The sequence below is a fragment of the Dama dama genome, chromosome 30 (genome assembly GCF_033118175.1).
Source record: "Dama dama isolate Ldn47 chromosome 30, ASM3311817v1, whole genome shotgun sequence".
Classification (NCBI taxonomy): domain Eukaryota; kingdom Metazoa; phylum Chordata; class Mammalia; order Artiodactyla; family Cervidae; genus Dama; species Dama dama.
Window position 1 is genome coordinate 78,847,179 of NC_083710.1, and position 18,004 is coordinate 78,865,182.

The 18,004-nt window shown below is 42.7% G+C and overlaps 1 protein-coding gene and 1 non-coding gene across 3 annotated transcripts in view; one reads left to right on the top strand and one right to left on the bottom strand.

The window, feature by feature from the left end:
• Positions 1-18,004, bottom strand: part of SLC15A1 (solute carrier family 15 member 1) — a 47,585-nt gene that overhangs the window by 6,708 nt on the left and 22,873 nt on the right. For both annotated transcript variants that reach the window (XM_061133616.1, XM_061133615.1), the window contains 13 exons: positions 17,276-17,375; positions 16,966-17,056; positions 14,647-14,730; positions 12,010-12,092; positions 11,234-11,320; positions 10,609-10,698; positions 8,007-8,051; positions 7,834-7,866; positions 7,664-7,752; positions 6,923-7,004; positions 5,094-5,213; positions 3,662-3,805; positions 2,367-2,416 (listed from right to left, as the gene is read on the bottom strand). In XM_061133616.1, coding sequence (XP_060989599.1) covers positions 2,367-2,416; positions 3,662-3,805; positions 5,094-5,213; positions 6,923-7,004; positions 7,664-7,752; positions 7,834-7,866; positions 8,007-8,051; positions 10,609-10,698; positions 11,234-11,320; positions 12,010-12,092; positions 14,647-14,730; positions 16,966-17,056; positions 17,276-17,375 — 1,098 coding nt within the window. The remainder of the gene's footprint in view (positions 1-2,366; positions 2,417-3,661; positions 3,806-5,093; positions 5,214-6,922; positions 7,005-7,663; positions 7,753-7,833; positions 7,867-8,006; positions 8,052-10,608; positions 10,699-11,233; positions 11,321-12,009; positions 12,093-14,646; positions 14,731-16,965; positions 17,057-17,275; positions 17,376-18,004) is intronic.
• On the top strand, positions 15,146-15,218 carry TRNAR-CCU (transfer RNA arginine (anticodon CCU)). Its single transcript has one exon. It is a non-coding gene; the product is annotated as a tRNA-Arg (tRNA).

Below are 18,004 nucleotides of genomic sequence, written 5' to 3' on the forward strand. Positions count from 1 at the left end.
TCTTAGGAGCACCAGGATCTAAGCTACAAAGTGATTGTGTGAGGAGGTATGGAGGGTGGGTACCAGCTGAGAAAATGACACAAATGGGACTGGTTCCTTAAAGAATAACTGGGGGACAGAGATATTTGTTCCTCTTCAATTAAAAATAAATAGGCTTTATGAGATAGAATTCACATATAGCAAAACTCACCCCTTTAAATAAAGGCTAAATTCAGTGATTTCACGATAGCCACAGGGTTGTGCAACTAGCACAACAGTCCCGGTTCTCATCAGTCCAAAAGGGCACTCGACCCCCATGAGCAGTGCCTCTCCACGCCCCCTCCCGCCCCCAGGCCCTGGCAACCACTACCCTGCTTTCTATCTCTGTGGATATGCTGCCGTTTTGTGTAAATGGAAACGCACGGCAGGAGGTCTGGTTGCCTGGCTTCTCCAGCTTAGCATAATGTCTTTAAGGTCCATTCACACTGCAGCAGAGAGCTGTACTCCATCCCTTTGCGTGGCTGAATAATATTCCATTGTATGGACAGACCACATTTTGTTCATCAGCTGATGGGCATTTTTGTCTGCTGTCCTTTGATCATTTATCTACAAGTTTTTGAGTGGACATATGTTTCCATTTCTTTGGGGTGAATACCTCGGTGAAAAAAAATGAGTGGTAATTGCCAAGGAAGGGGAGAATGGGGAAGGGAGATATTGGTCGAAGGGCGTGAAACTTTCAGTTTTTTGAGAAAATATTTATTCATTTGATTGCATCAGGTCTTAGTTGCAGCATGTGGGATCCTTTTAGTTGCAGCATGCAAACTCTTGAGTTGTGGCATGTGGGATCTAGTTCCCTGACCAGGAGTGGAACCCAGGTCCCCTGCATTGCGAGCAGGGAATCCTAACCACTGGATCGCCAGAGAAGTTCCAACCAGTTTTAAGATGAATAAGTTCTAAGGATCCAAAGTACAGCATGGTAACTATAACTAATTAATATTATATAATATACTTAAAATTTGCTAAGAGACTAAATCTTTAAGCATGCTCATAATTTAAAAAGGGTAACTTTCAGGGGACAAATATGTTAATTAACTTGATTGTGGTAACTATTTGACAACGTATACGTCTATCAAACCATCACGTTGTATATTTTAAATATTTACGATTTTGTCAATTATATCTCAGTAAAACTAAAAAAATCATAAACCAAAAAACTAGTGCTACAATTGAGATAGGAACTGCATTAAACCTATAGATCCGTTTGGGGGGGACTGATATCTTTGCTGTATTAAGATCTCTAATCAATGAAACCGATGTATCTCTCCATTTATTTAGCTCTTCATTGATTTTTCATCAGCTTTTTGTAGTTTCAGCTCTCAAATCCCACATGTGTCTTATAAGATTTATAAATAGTATTTCATCACTTTTTTTAAGCGATGGTAAAAGGTATAGCTTCCAATCATTTATTGCTGGTATATACAAATACGTTTGTCTTGTCATTGGCCTTGTGTCCTGTAACCCTCCTAAACTCACTTAGTGAGTCTGTGAGCTTTTGCTGTCGGGGACTTGTGATGTAGACATTCTTGCCTTCTGCATGTAGAGAGAGCTTTATTTCTTCCTTTCCAGTCGAGATGCTTTTACGTATTTTTCTTGCCTCATGGCACTAGCATCTGCAAGGATCTTAAAAAGGAGTGGAGTGGACGGCCTGACCTAGTTCCTGATGTTGGGGCGGGGGCGGGGGAGCATTTAGACTTCTGCCATTAAGTGCAATGTTAGCTGGGATTTTAAAAAATTCTATTTGTTTTGCTGTGATGGGTCTTTGCTGCTGCGCATGGGCTTTCTCTAGTTGCGGTGAGTGGGGCTACTCCTCTGCGGTGCATGGGCTTCCCACTGTGGTGGCTTCTCTTGTTGTGGCGCAGGGGCTCTAGCGTACTGGGGCTTCAGTAGTTACAGTATGTGGGCTCAGTAGTTGTGGATCAAGCTTAGTTGCCCCGTGGCGTGTAGAATCTTCCCTGACCAGGGACTGAACCTATGCCCCCTGCACTGATAGGCAGACTCTTAACCACCAGACCATCAGGGAAGTCCAGTACTTTTTCAGAATAAGGAACCTCCCTTCAGCTTCTAGTTTGCTGAGGGTTGTTAAATGAATGGATGCTGAATTTTATCAAATCTTTTTTCTGCATCAATTGATTTGATGATGTGGATTTTCCTCTTTAATATATTAAGATGATGGATTTTATTTATGATTTAAAAAATACTGAACCAGCCTCACATTCTTGGGGGAAAGCCCAGACTCTCATTTGATATCCTTGTTATAGCTGGATTTTACCATGGGTACACATTACTTCCAGAAGCTGATATAACAAGTGTTAAAGAAGTACACATACCTGATTCCATTTCTCCCTTTTTCTGGCTTCTGGTTAAGGCCATCTTTTACCTGAGAAAGAAAACATGACCAAATCTAACTCCTTAGAATAAGTTCCGATGAACAGTACAGGCTTTAGAGAAGGAGAATGCTGGGGACATTTATTCTAGGAGCTAAGGGCACTGTGATTAAATTAGCTAGGCTCCACCACTCAGCCTTGGTTTACGTGAAGTTAAAAGGAGCCTTTACAATTTTTAAAAACTTTTTTATTTTCTATTGTGCGTGCATACTAAGTCACTTCAGTCGTGTCCAACTCTTTATGACCCTGCGGAGTGTAGCTCACCAGGTTCCTCTGTCCTTGGGATTCTCCAGGCAAGAATACTGGAGTGGGTTGCCATTTCCTTTTCCAGGGGATCCTCCTGACCCAGGGATCGAACCCACGTCTCTTATGTCTCCTGCACTAACAGGCGGGTTCTTTACCACTGCGCCACCTGGAAAGCCATTTTGTTTTGGGGTTTAATCAATTAACGGTGTTGTGATAGTTTCGGGTGAACAGCAAAGGGGCTCAGCCACACAAATATGTGTACATTCTCACCCGACTCCATTCCCATCCAGGCTGCCACATAATATTGAGCAGAGTTCCACAAGCCTGTACAATTTTTAGTGCTTGCTTTTTAGTGGTTCCACAGAACACTGCTCTCTTAAGCATTTAGGGCAAGCCTCTCAACAGCCCCCTAATTACACACATTACCAACAAGTCTTAATTCTATATTGCAGTTTTGAGAAGCTCACCAAAACTCACCTTACAGAATACCCACAACTCCTTCACTAGGTCAACTATACCTTCACAGCTTCTTTATATGCCGAACGGAATATCTAGATGTTCATATTTTGTCATGAAATCATTTTAATGCATTTCTATTGCTTTTACTTAATGCAGTCACTATTTTTTCCAGAGATGGCTCTAATTTCCCAATTACCCACTGCCAATTTTTAAAATGAATACTATTAAAGGTATATTGAAAACTTTATCTCAAAAAGTCTCTGAGAATGCACACAGGTACTGTGCGACTTGTGTTCAAACACACCATACTGTGCCCAGAAGTTCTTTTTAAAATTTGTCAAATTCCTATCAACCCTTCCCATTCACCAGTCAAACCTTTATTGGAAGTCAGATGACTATGTCCTTGAAAAAGCAAGAATTGAGGATTATCTAATACAATACTACATGGGGGTAAAACAAAGTCACACCACTAAATGGCCATGTCTCCAACAACACAAACAGTTAGAACCAGCTGGAAATGTCCAGCTACTTACCAGTTGGTAGTTATTTGGGGCCCAAACAAGAAGGGTATGGCGATGGCCTGACTCAAAGTTATGAGTTACTGGAGCGACTGGTGATCCAGTAGAAGAAATGTTTACACTTAGGTTGTCTACGTTGAAAGTCATAAATTCTTTTGTCTATAATGGGGGGAAAGGAGTCACAGTTTACACCAGAGCCTTGTTCTGCACTAAGTGACACTGTCATGCATACTATTTGACATTCCCAGGTCATGTTCATACACATCAAAAATGCCTTGCGGGGAGCCGGCACTGGTTTGTCTCAGCTCCCGCAGCAGCCTGCCCCTGTGGACGCTAGTCCAAAGTTGTTTAGCATTACCACAGGAACTATGACTTTCAGCTATGTTACTTTCATTTTAAGATGATAAACGCTATGGAAATTATTTCTACCGTTGGGCAAAGAGCCACATTGAGGAAAAGCAACAGCCTGGGTGAAAACCAAGAGTGGCCTTCCCTAAGCATCAGGAGTCAAACAGTCCTTCTTCCTGCACAGTCATCAGTTTGGTGAGATCTAAGGGAGTGGTCCGCAACAGGACCTCAGCAGGTGGCTGAGCAGTCATGAGTTCTGGAGCTGGGATGCGGGTGTTAGAATTATCAAGGCTCTCCAGACTTCGGGTTGAGAAGCTCTAATCGAGATCCATGACCATCCATCTACAGCGTGGTGTTCCAGCCTCAGTGCTATTGGTATTTGGGGCCAGACAATTCTTTGTTGAGGGACTGGTGTGTCAGTATCTCTAGTTGCTGTGTGTGTGTGTGTGTGTGTGTGTGTGTGTGTGCGTGCATGCATACATGCACATGTTCACTCACTCAGTCATGTCCAACTCTTTCGCAACCTCATGGACCTTAGCCCACCAGGCTCCTCTGTCCATGGGCTTCTCCAGGCAAAAAATACTGGAGTGGGTTGCCATTTCCTTCTCCAGGGGATCTTCTCGACCCAGGGATTGAACCCACACCTCTTGTGCCTCCTGTTTACCATTGTGCCACCTGGGAAGCTCCTAGCTTCTACACAGGAGATGCCAACAGCAAAATCCCAGTTGTGACAGCAAAAAAATGTCTCCAGAGATTGCCCAGTGTTCCCTGAGGGGCCAGAATGGCGCTGGTGGAGAACCACTGACCCAGAGCCTTGCTCTTTAAAGTGTGGTTCCATCACCAGCAAAAGCACTGTCACCCGAGAGCTTGTAAAAATACAGCACTTCAGACCCACTGGTCACAAATCTGCATTTTAACAAGCTACCTGGGTGATTCATAGACACTGGTCCAGAGTGAAGCCAGAATTAGATGAAAGATGAAGACGTTTCACTTTGCGGCTCGTCTTGGGATTGTTCCAAGAACCCAGAAGATCGGCTCTCCAAACCCTATTATTATAATTCGGGTCAGAAGAGGGAAAAACAAGCTCACTTCCACTTACTTGAGACATCGGGCCACATGTCACTGTCGTTCCGGGAAAAGACATGGTCATGTTATTATTTCCTATGTTCAGGACTTTGATTTGGACTTCATTTCCTTTGGGGAAGACGGGCAGAGTTTTCTGAGCAAAACAAAAGAGACGTGGCCTTGAGGTCCTCGGTGCATGTTGATGATGACCTTAACCTTGGCGCTGCGATCCTATCCCCCTGGCTGAGGCAGCCATCTTGGCTGAGGCACACCAGGCATCCACCACGAAGCCCAGGAGGCCTCCATTTCCATGTCTCCTGGCACCCGGAGAAAGCAGTGCTCATACAGAACATGGTAATGGTCAGCAAGAGGCTGCCCCAGCTCCCACCTGGCTACCTCCAAGTCAAACCTGGTCAAAGGATGCCAGGTTACACAGCCCAGTACGTGAAGGCTCAGAGCAACCATCCCTTACACGAGGTTGCTCTGGTAGGGCCTGGGATCTTCTCTCTCCTGATGCCAGCCTCCTTGCTCGTAACTCTGTTGGCCGGGACCTCAGCCCTGGACGCGGTCCTCTGAAGATCCCCTCACAACGCTTTATGGACTCCTGCCTCACACCCTGCTCAGGGGTCCTGCCTTTTCCCTACCATGTCTTCTCTCAAATCCCAGGGTCACTGAGGCAATCCATGTCGATTTTAGCCCCATAATTCATTTTTCCATAAAGTGAGTCCTGTCCAAGAGAAGGTGAACACACCCAAGTTCATGGCAGTATTGCTGACAACAGCCACGAGGTGGAACGACCCAGTGTCCATCAACCAGCAAATGGAAAACAAGTGTTACATCAGACTATTATTCTGCCTGAAGGGAGGAAACTCTGACACGTCCTACAACATGATGTCATCGTGCTCAGTGAAGCAGAAGAAGACAAGTACTGTACGACTCCACTTTCATGAGATACAGAGAACAGTCAAATTCATGGAGAGAAAAAAGAAAGGTCATGCCTGGGGGACTGGAGAAACGGGAAACAGGGAGCTGTTGTTCAATGGGTACAGGGTTTCAGTTTTGCAAGACGGAAAGAGTTCTAGAGATTGAGGTCACAACCATATGGATGTTCTTAGCACTACCAAACTGTACACGCAGAAATGGTTAAGATGGTAAATTTTATGTTATATATATTTTACCACAATTAAAAATTTAAACAGAGAAGGGAAAGGGAGGGAGGGACAGAAAGACAGAGATGGAGAAAGAGAGAGAGAGACCTTTTATCTAAGACCTCAGATGAACAACCTCAGTCCCATATTGAGCCCAACTGACATGCGGATGAGCTGCTGCAGAACTAACCATATCGGGAATGTTAGAATACAAAAGGTGTCTTCCCATTAACAATTTCCCATTAACGAGCTTTTTGAAGGACTGTGTGAGTGACCAACCTCTTTTTTTTTTTTTCCATTTGTTTTTATTAGTTGGAGGCTAATTACTTTACAATATTGTAGAGGTTTTTTGCCATAGTTTTAACCAGATCTCTTAGGAGTTCAGATTGCAAAACAAGTTCCACAACCTTCCCTCCATCATAAAAACTGTATTCTAGATGGAAGCCCCCATGTAAATAAGTGCCATCTAAGTTTTCTCCTGAGTGTGCCCTTTCGGCCCTGTATCCTGGCTGCGTCCTCTGCAGGGAGAAGAACCCTCAGGGCAGGCCGACTGAAAGCGCACACCATCCACAGCTCCAGGACTTGCTTCACCAGCCAATCCCTGGCCCCCTGCATAGTCTCGGTCCTGGAGGATGTGCGCCACCCACCCCCCCCCCCCCCCCCCCCGTCCCCGACCCACCAGGAAAGGCCACTGCAGAACCAGGAGGCAACTCACGTCAATCTCCACCTGCACAATGGCAGCCGCCACAAAAGCCATGGAAGCCAGGAACATGCCAACTGTCATCTTCTTCAAGGAGCTGGGGGGGATGAGCGAGAGGGTGACTCTCAGGAAGCCGTGGGCAAGTGAGCTGAGGGCAAACGCCTGAAGGGAGTCCTCCTCTCCCATCCCCAGACAAAACCAATTCCCCTCTAAACACGTGGATCCCAAGGGTCTCTCTTTTATTTTTAAATTAAGCCCACATCTTCATTTGTTTATTTTTGTCTGTGCCACAGGGCTTGAGAGAACCTAGTTCCCCAACCAGGAATCGAACTTGTGGCCCCTGCAGCGGAAGTGCGGGGTCTTAACCACTGGACCGCCAGGGAAGTCCCTCCAAGGGCCTCTTTGGCTCTTATTCATGACCAAGACGAAGGAGGATAAACGTAATACACTTTCTCACTTGCATTTGGACATTCAATTTCTAGAGACTCCTCTGGATCATAGTTGAAATTTCTATCATCTGTGCATACCAGGGAGTCTTAATTAGAGGCTTTTGCAGACAGCCATTAATAGCACTATTATTTTAAGGTCAAATTTTCAGAAACACCAGCACATAGACATCTGCTTCAAAAATATTTCTTGGAAAACTCCCTCAGACATGTCGAACTGTGGGAGAAGAGCCAGACATTCCTACCCCCAGGGCCCTGGGAGGTGAGGGAACACAGCCCCAACCCCGACCCTAAGCCGAGGGTCACCTACGTGAAATTTAAACCACACTTTGCGATCAGAGGATATACCACAGCATCCACGATGGGGACCATGATGACAATCAGGATGGCGTTCACCGTCTGCAGGTGAAGTGGAGAGGGGCTGTTACTGTCTCAGTGGTGGCTCTGAGCTCGGAAAGCAACTGAAGTATTTTCTCCTACCTGCATCTGATCTGGCTGGATCTCAATGATTCCCTAAAAAAGAGGGGGGATATCTCACTGATAAGTTCTCATAGAGGATCGCTTGAGGGCTTCAAATGTTAAGAGAGGGAAGCAGAAAGAGGGCAAGGGAATAGTGACCCGGGGCTGTCCATATCTCCATGCCCCTAACTTACAATTTTCCCACTCATGGTCGTTGCTTGCAGTGTCCATCTGGAGCCCTTAAAAAACAAATAGGCTTACTGCATCATTTGGGAACATGGGTTTTAAATGTTTTACAAGTCAGTGTGGAGTCTTCCTAATCAGGAATGAGGTCTGAATTGTTACGGGGTTCAAAACTGTTTGTCAGCATCAGGCTGGTCTCCGGCTCCGCTGTGACTATAGGTGAGGACAAACTGTTTGCATTTCCACTGTTCAGTTAACAACAAATAGTACTCCAAGCCCTCATGAAGAATGCACCAACTACTGCTTTGAGATAAGCTAGCTCCAATAGTTTGGCCACCTGATACAAAGAGACGACTCACTAGAAAAGACCCTGAGGATGGAAAAGATTGAAGGCAGGAGAAGAGGGCAGCAGAGGATAAAATGGTTAGATAGCATCACTGACTCAATGGACATGAGTTTGAGCAAACTCTGGTAGATAGTGAAGGACAGGGAAGCCTGGCATGCTGCAGACTATGGGGTCACAAAGAGTAGGACATGAACTTAGTGACTGAACAACAACAACATCCTTCAGAAAGACAAAAACGCACTTCTGAGGTTTGTTGGGAAGCTGACATCACCTGCGAAGTGAGAGCAGCTTCATACCCTGAGGATATTCTCTACGTACTAGAATCACAGTTTCAGGAATATTGTAACTGTTAAGTTCTACTGCTGACAGCTAGACTGTCCTACAGCTAGACTGTAACTCCATCAAGAGGGTGATGGATTTAAACCTGGGCAGCCTATTGACATTCAACCTGTTTTGCAGTGACAGATGATGCAGGACTGTACAAGTGTATGTTATATAGCCCACGGAGAACTGGATATGTGAATGTTCCAGTGTAATCTATCACATCCGGTCCCTCCACTGGGAGAACAGCATAGAAAGTCAGGAAGTCTGCCACTGGGAGTTCTTAATCTAAGCCGGTCACTGACTACTTAATACACGTTCTCTCTTTTGATCCTCACTGCCTTGTCCTGGGTCATTACACTTTCAGAAGGCTCACAGGATGACATCAAGTCACACAGCTGAAAGGTGCTGAGTGCATTCCTAGTGCAAGCCTGATTCTAATAATTGGTCCCTGCCCAACATGCAAAACCGGTTAAGATGCTGATCTAAATTCCATACTTTCAAATGAGAATATTAATGTCTACATTTTTTCCCCCAAGAGATGATATATCCTTTTAATAATCATTCCTGTGCAATAAAACCATGCATGTGTGCAAATTTTTTTCTTCAACCTCAGTTTCTAAAAGAAAGGCTATCTTATGACTTTGGCTCCTGAGCTTCATGCATTGGATTTTCTAATCCTATTTTGAAAAAGTCCTAGGTATGTATCTTCCAGCTGTGACAAGTGAATGATGTGTTCTAGCTCCTGCTCTGGGAAGAATGACTTTGGCAGAGTCATTTCACATTTCTGGATGGTACTTCTAGCCCAAGTATCCCATTTCAGTGTGGAAGATACCAAGTCTCAGTCTAAATATTCTGTGGATCCCATACAAGACAATACATCTTTTACTTGCTGTATCAAACCAGTCAATCCTAAAGGAAATCAACCCTGAATACTCACTGGAAGGGCTGTTGCTGAAACTGAAGCTCCAATACTTTGGCCACCTGTTGCAAAGAGATGACTCACTGAAAAAGACCCTGATGTTGGGAAAGACTGAGGGCAAGAGGAGAAGGGGGTGACACAGGATGAGATGGTTGGATAGCATCACTGACTCAATGGACATGAATTCGAGCAACTCTGGGAGACAGTGGGACAGGGAAGCCTGGTATGCTGCAGTCCATGGAGTCGCAAAGAACTGGACATGACTGAGCAGCGACTAAATAACCATCAGTAGAAAAACTTTGTTCTCACTCTGACTGGCAGGAGTCCTGGATACTTGGATCAAATCTTCTGCAAGACTCCTATGGACAAGTACACACTGCTGGATTTAAGATGGAGAACCAACAAGGACCTACTGTGTAGCACAGAGAACTCTGCTCAATGTTATGTGGCAGCCTGGATGGAGGGGAGAATGGATATTCGTATATGTATGGCTGAGTCCCTGGGCTGTACGCCTGGAACTATCACGACATTGTTAATTGGCTACACCCCAATACAAAATAAAAAGTTAAACAACATTTTCCAAGGCTCCTTTACTCGACCCCCACCTAATTTTCTTCATTATTTTGCTATACAAATGTGGATAGAACCATCTAGAGTTAATTAAAAAAAAAAAAAGAAACCCAAGGCAATCTATCGGAAAAGACCCTGATGCTGGGAAAGATTGAGAGCAAGAGGAGAAGGGGCGACAGAGGATGAGATGGTTGGATGGCATCACTGACTCAATGGACATGGGTTTGAGCAAGCTCTGGGAGATGGTGAAGGACAGGGAAGCCTGGCGTGCTACAGTTCATGGGATCACCAAGAGACAGACACGATTGAATGGGTGAACAACAACCAGGTGATCTAACAGTTACCATATAAATGAAACATGAAAAAGGAACTGGAAGAGAACATTTTCAGGAGCTAAATATGCCCAAAGCACGTTCTGTTAATGAAGATGTACAGAAACATAGTCTCATATTACCTGCTGATCAAACAAGGCCCAGAACATGGGGAGAGGAATGTACAGGAACATCACCCTTGTAACCATCTTAATTTGAGAGATGAGCCGCTCCTGCAGTTGGAGGGAGACAGGGTGTCAATCAGTCACAACCTGCCACAATCAGCACAGCTTTCCCGCAATGAAGCATAGACATGATCACATCTAGAGACAAACTGGGAGGTGAGTTCCAAGAACTCTATCACAGGTTTCTTTAGAAAACCCTAAATTCCTTATGTATTGAAAATATGAATGAAAACATCTTTAACATTTGAGGTAAGTTACTTGTTTCAAGGTAAATTCCCTAAATGTAAATCCCACCACCATCACTTAACTCTTCCATATTTGATCTAAAGTTATGTGATTGTAATGACTCATAACTCAAGGCAGATGATTCCACATGAACGTCTATGGAAAGGTGATACTGTTTCTAGATAAATTATATACCACTGTTTCTCAAGTTCTTTTCAGTGTAAATAAGCTCTTTCACGCATCATCTTCTTTAAAATGCTAATAAACTTGATGAAGATACAACTGATAATTTTATCCATTAGCCTTAATAACAAGAATTGCAATCACTGGGGCCGTTGTAGCAACAATCATCACTTACATCATATTTCTCACTAGCCCAGTCCAGCCAGTGCTCCCTCTTAGGAAATTTCTTACTCCGATGCCTAATCCTGTTTTTGATGGCAAACTGAAAGAAAGGAAGAACAAGCAAGTTTCAAAACAGAACCAACTCCTTTATCAGTGAAACACGTTTCAGTTGAACTCCCTTCAGTGGAAGACTCAGGAGAGAAGACATGTGTCATGACTAAGCTAAAGGCCTAACATGCATTTATTTTTAACCTCTCACTAACTGGGAGTGTTTGAGCCGCAGTAAACAAAATCACACTGCTACTACTTCACTCTCTGGATTCTCTACGGAGCAGCACCCAGTAGAATTACAATCTTCTAATGTGAAGCTGTGTTCATTTCTAAAAGTTATTTTCTTGTCCTTAGTTCCTGAAAGTAAGATCACTGACACTGTCCATGCTTCCACTCTGGATATACACTATGAAACCTGGCCTCTCCATCTTAGTTCCAACTGCTCCCTGACCAACATCAGACGTCACTTGTCATTTTTAAAGAAGCGAAGAGTCCCTCTGATTTGTTTTTCTTTCACCGCTGATCTTATTTTAAAAGTTCAAGAGCTGTTTTTCCATCCCTCCTGTTTTGAGTTTTATAGGAAACTTCAATTTATCAAAAGAGTAAAGGCCACCAAGAAAATGTTTAGAGCAAAGTCAAAGGTTCATGGAGATTTAATTTAAAGGAGGCAGAAGGTTCGGGGGAGGGGGGGGGCAGTGACGAAATGTGATTGAGAGAGAGGAGCACTGAAACACTTACCCCAATGCACTTGGCGACTTTAGACATGATGTTCCCCTGGGGCTTGAACTTCTTGTACATTCCACTGCCAATGACAAACACGACTGGGGAGGGCAGAAGAAGACATGTCAGCAAGGTGTTTGACAGACCTATCTGTGACCCAGAACATGTGTTTTTATTTGAGCTACAACCTTATTTTGGAAATACTGGGATGACTCAAAGGGTGGGTTTACCTCCCTCTCTCCCAGGTTCCACAGTGCTTTTAACTCTAATAATCACAGGGGCTTCTGAGAAATATTACACTGTGTTTTCATATGCAAACATTGAAACCTAATACCATCTCCTTCCCAGAATTTGGGGCAGCTTGCAGACGCTCAGTACAGCTATTTGAGCATGAGTCCTATTCCTCTTTAAAGGGATAAGTGCTTTGACAAAGCAGATTAATGCCTTATTCCACAAGGGCAGAGAACACAGCTTTAATTTTCTGGGGTTGCAATGAGAAGAGAAGTTTTTTCTTCTTTTTTTCAGATCTACAGACAAAAAATAGGAATTAATCTGTTGAAACTTTTACTTAATCACATGTGGCAGAATTTACTGTGTGGTCATGGGACAGAAATAGATCTGTCCATCTATGCATCTGCAGTTACATCTTTATGAAGGTTAAAAGCACTTTTTCAGTGAGGTCATTCTTTCATGGACCTTCTCAGCAAATGCATAGCATTGTGAAAATAACTTGGGGTGGGGGAGTCTTTCTGCAAGAGAGTCTGAAAAACAATCCCTATGCTAGGATTTCTGATTATCCAACACCACAACTCAGTAATTTTAAAACACTGATGGACTGTTTGATGATCTATTTGTTTTTGTCAGTTTAAGAAGGCTTGAAGTTTTGACAGGTGCCAGCTCTCAAGCATATCTCGAAGTATGTGCCAGATTGTGGGTGTTCTTTATTGTTAAAGGAAGAGAGGTTTGCTTATATTCTCACTCCATGCTAATTTTATTCAATTCAGCCCCTACAACTGTGAGATAATAAATTTTTGTTATTTAAGCCTCTCAGTCTGTGGTATTTTGTTGTGGTAGCCCAAGGAAATGAAGACATCTACTATCTTTCCTGACCTATATGCAGGTTAGGAAGCAACAGTTAGTACTGGACTTGGAACAACAGATTGGTTCCAAATAGGAAAAGGAGTACATCAAGGCTGTATATTGTCACCCTGCTTATTTAACTTATATGCGGAGTACATCATGAGAAATGCTGGGCTGGAAAAAGCACAAGCTGGAATCAAGATTGCCGGGAGAAATATCAATAAACCTCAGATATGCAGATGACACCACCCTTATGGCAGAAAGTGAAGAAGAACTAAAGAGCCTCTTGATGAAAGTGAAAGAGGAGAGTGAAAAAGTTGGCTTAAAGCTCAACATTCAGAAAACTAAGATCATGGCATCTGGTCCCATCACCTCATGGGAAATAGATGGGGAGACAGTGGAAACAGTGGCTGACTTTATTTTCTGGGGCTCCAAAATCACTGCAGATGGTGACTGCAGCCATGAAATTAAAAGACGCTTACTCCTTGGAAGGAAAGTTATGCATATTAAAAAGCAGAGACATTACTTTGCCAACAAAGGTCTGTCTAGTCAAGGCTATGGTTTTTCCAGTGGTCATGTATGGATGTGAGAGTTGGACTATAAAGAAAGCTGAGTGCAGAAGAATGGATATTTCTGAACTGTGGTGTTGGAGAAGACTCTTGAGAGTCCCTTGGACAGCAAGGAGATCCAACCAGTCCATCCTAAAGGAGATTGGTCCTGGGTGTTCATTGGAAGGACTGATGCTGAAGCTGAAACTCCAATATGTTGGCCACCTCATGTGAAGAGTTGACTCATTGGAAAAGACCCTGATGCTGGGAGGGATTGGGGGCAGGAGGAGAAGGGGACGACAGAGGATGAGATGGCTGGATGGCATCACCGACTCGATGGACATGAGTTTGAATAAACTCCTGGAGTTGGTGATGGACAGGGAGGCCTGGTATGCTGCGGTTCATGGGGTTGCAAAGAGTCAGACATGACTGAGCGACTGAACTGAACCGAGCCATCTTTCAAATTGGACTATCTTCTGCGGAATACTCGTCACACTTCCTAAGCGGCCAATGCCAAGAACTTAACATGCAAATGACTACACACACATACTTCTCCCAGAGGGAAGACAGTCTTGTAGAAACATTTGGAGATGATACATTTCAGAAAACAGGTTTGTTTAGAAGTATTTAAATGACTGTTGGAGCAGGTTGCCATGTCTTTAGGCGAGTTGTCGATGACAAAACAAAAGCTTTCAGCCATGGGTTCACCTAGTCCAGCAGACTCTATCTTAATCTTAAGATACCTTCTTCTTAACCTGCCTAAATAGTTTTAAATCCTTAAATGTCCCACTCAAGAGATCCCTTTTCCTGTAGACTCTTTTTTTTTCATCCTATTCTCTCTGAAACCATATGCCAACTCTATTTTCTTTGAATTCTCAGAGTGTGGTTTAACACGGGATGGCAATTCTTCGGGCTACTCACTATTACAATGTGTTACATGCACTTTTAAAAGTTGGTCACAACAATTATTTATGTGAGGGCCTGACCTGACCACAGGACTGTATTAATCTAACTGACTTCTACTTACTCAGAGAGACGGCCATGAGTGCAGCAGGAACCCCAAAGGCCAGGGGGTAACAAGCTTGCTTACTGTGAATTCCGCATACTTGAACTAGGGGGAAATGACAAGATTAAAATTCATTATGGCAATGGTAGTACTCATTTATTTCAGTTTTTTTTTTTTTTTTAATCCTTAACTGGTAATTACACATTGTTTTCATTTAATTTTCTAGACTTACTCATTTGGCTTACTGATGCCATTGCCAGCTAAGCAAAGTAGCTTTGTGGCAGAAATAGCAGGAGATGGAGGGAGGTTCTAACCTTAGCCTCTAAATAGATGTCTAATAGCAGCGAAGCCAAAATCAGTGGGAACCCTTATGTTCTGTGGATTTACTTAGGAGGGGAGATGAAAATGATCTATACAATAACCTGAAGAAAGTGGGACTCAGAAAGTAAAGTCAAAGGGCCCTAGAAAATCAGGATTGTGTGCCCCTGAATTTACGCCAATTAGAAAACAGTTAGGAATTTTCCTGGTGGTCTAGTGGTTAAGACACTGCACTCCTACTGCAGGGGGCACAGGTTCGATCCCTGGTCAGGGAACCAAGATCCCTCAGGCCATGTGACATGGCCAAATAAAATTAAATTACATTTAAAAAAGAAAACAATTAGATCACCCAGGGCAGGGATCAACAAACTTTTCTGTGAAGAGTCAGTAAATCTTTTAGGCTGCAGATCTGTCCTACCTACTCAGCCCTGCCTTTTGTAGGGTGAAGCCAGCCACAGATAATATACACATTGATGGCTTTGTCCAGATTTCTGAATTTGGCCTGTGGGCCATAGTCTCTCAACTCCTGACTGAAGATCTATTTTAGCTCTGAAATCCTAGGATTGGTAGGAAAAAAAAAAAAAAAGACTCTGAAAGGGGCAACAGAAATGACTGCAGCCTCCAGGAATCATCTGATCCTAAAGGAGTTTGGCTTTATCTTTGATCAGCCATTTCACAGTTCTGCAGAGAAAAAAAGAGTTGACTTGGCAGAAAACTGTAGTCATGCCAATGTTTCCTGCTCATGACTGTACAAGCAATTCCTATTCACAACAATGCAAAATAATGTCCCCACCCAGTAAAGAGCATGAAACTCAGTCAAATCCTTATTTAAACTGATTGCAGCAGTTTTCTAGTTCCCTCACTGACTAATAAGTTACATAAAATCTTTGTAAAACATTCATTGTATATTTGTATAAGAGCCATGATTTTCCTTTAACAATTATCCTATTATGCATTCTCCAATCCAAATATGTACAGCATATACTAGAATGTAGTAGAACCTGGAGGTGGAGGAGGTTAGGGGAGGTAAGGAAACATAATGTAAGAATAAAAGCTAGTAAATGTTCATACAGAACAAGTTAGAATGAGATTTAAATATCATCTTCAAAGTACTACTCCAGGCAGAACTACATTAACCCCATGATTATCTTCTTCCATAATTCATTACGACTCGAGGTATTGATACCATGGACACACCAAAATGGACACCTATTTTGGTCTCGTTTATCCCCAAATATTTCCTTCCATGTGGGAAATTCATAAACTCTTAGTGGAGTGCTGGCAAGCACAAAGATCTGAGTGCTGTGGATAGCTGTTGTCTCTTTCTCTTTCTTAGGGGCAGTTCTTTTAGAAATTTCTAGTAGAAGATGATAAGGAAAAAGGAAAGAAGATGAGAGGAAAACAAAGAATAAAACCTAGCCTGCTAAATTCTTCCTGACTCATTGAATGTCACTGGGGAGCAAGGTCTGAAGGCAAAAATGTCAGCTCTGGCCTACCCAGTTTAGTTTCCAAATAGCCTCTCTTGTCTTAGCTTTTACCGTGAATAAGAACTTTGCATTAACAATAACATGGAAAAATCAGGGTGGGAGAGGGTGGGAGGTGGGAGGGAGGTTTGAGAGGGATGGGACACATGTATACTTATGGCTGATTAATGTTGCTCTATGACAGAAACCAACACAATATGGTAAAGTGATTATCCTCACATGAAAAATAAATAAATTCGAATTAAAAAAATAGTATAGAAAAATCGACTGCTATGCTAAGGATGGTTTAGATTCTGCAGGGGTCTCTAGAATAAGGGATTCTAATAAGATTAGAAAAGGAGATAAAGCCTGAAAGAAAAGCAGTTGGCATACTGGATTTCACTGAGTCCTCCAGCATGTATATGATGGCTGAAATGTTACGAGAGAACTGAGGGACAAACAAACCAACAAAGACTCAACCTTTCCACCTGACTTCTCTTCACAATTGAAAAATAAAAAGAATAACCAAGGTCCATTTCAGATATATACATATATTTACCTCTGAGCATGGGGGTGATGATAGTAGAAAGCAAACTTCCAGCATTAATGGCCAAATAAAAGATGGAAAAAAATCTGTTCCTTTGCTTTTCCTGTAATAGAAAGGATGACGTATGGTGACTTTGGCTATATAGCAAAGGGTCAACTGTAGCTGATGATCGGACTTGACTTTGAACCTAGCTTTGGTCAGTGTCTTACTGTCACATGTACCCAAACAGCCTCCAATGGAGAATACATTTTGTGTCGCTGGGATTTGATTCTTGGGTGTTTATAATCATTGATGTGGTTTCAGTGGAGGCACATGTGCTTACCTGGCCCTCTTCAAACTGATCTCCGCCAAATGCAGACACACAAGGCTTTATCCCTCCAGTACCCAGAGCGATCAGGACCAGGCCAATCATGGAGAGCGCCCTGGGAAAGAGGTGGGGATTCCGAAACGTGAGATCCTTAGAAGTAGGAGCTCCTCTTTCCCCTAATTTCCCTAAGATGACCAGGCACACAGAAGGGATTCAACCTGTATGAGAAGATAGTTCACAGGAATGCAATCTTGACAGCTGAATGAAACTTAAACTCAAGGGCCTTCAAATCCGTACCTTTATCTAATAATTTATCATCTAGAAAATTTAAAGCAATGGTTTGAGTGTGGAACAAAGATTTATGTATGGAATTCTTTTGTAAACTTATGACTTTTAGCAAAAGAATGTGTAAGTGAAATTTTAAGCATTGTCTCTGATACAGTCATAACAGACTCAAAACAGTCGTTAGAAGACTCTAGAAAACATGATTTAATTGCAAAGCAGAATAGCTGTTTATGTAGTAGGATCTTAACTTGTTTATAAAGTACAGAAGACTGGAAAAAAGTAGAGCAAAAGGTTTATTATTATAACTTTTTTTATAATAAAGTGATCATAATAATAAAAGGGATTAAATGTTATCTTTAAAATTTACTTTTGTATTTTTCAAGTTACTTGTGTTTTACCTCCTGAATTGAAGAAGAAAATAACTCATAGGCTCTACCAAACCTCATTTTTAGTTTTGTT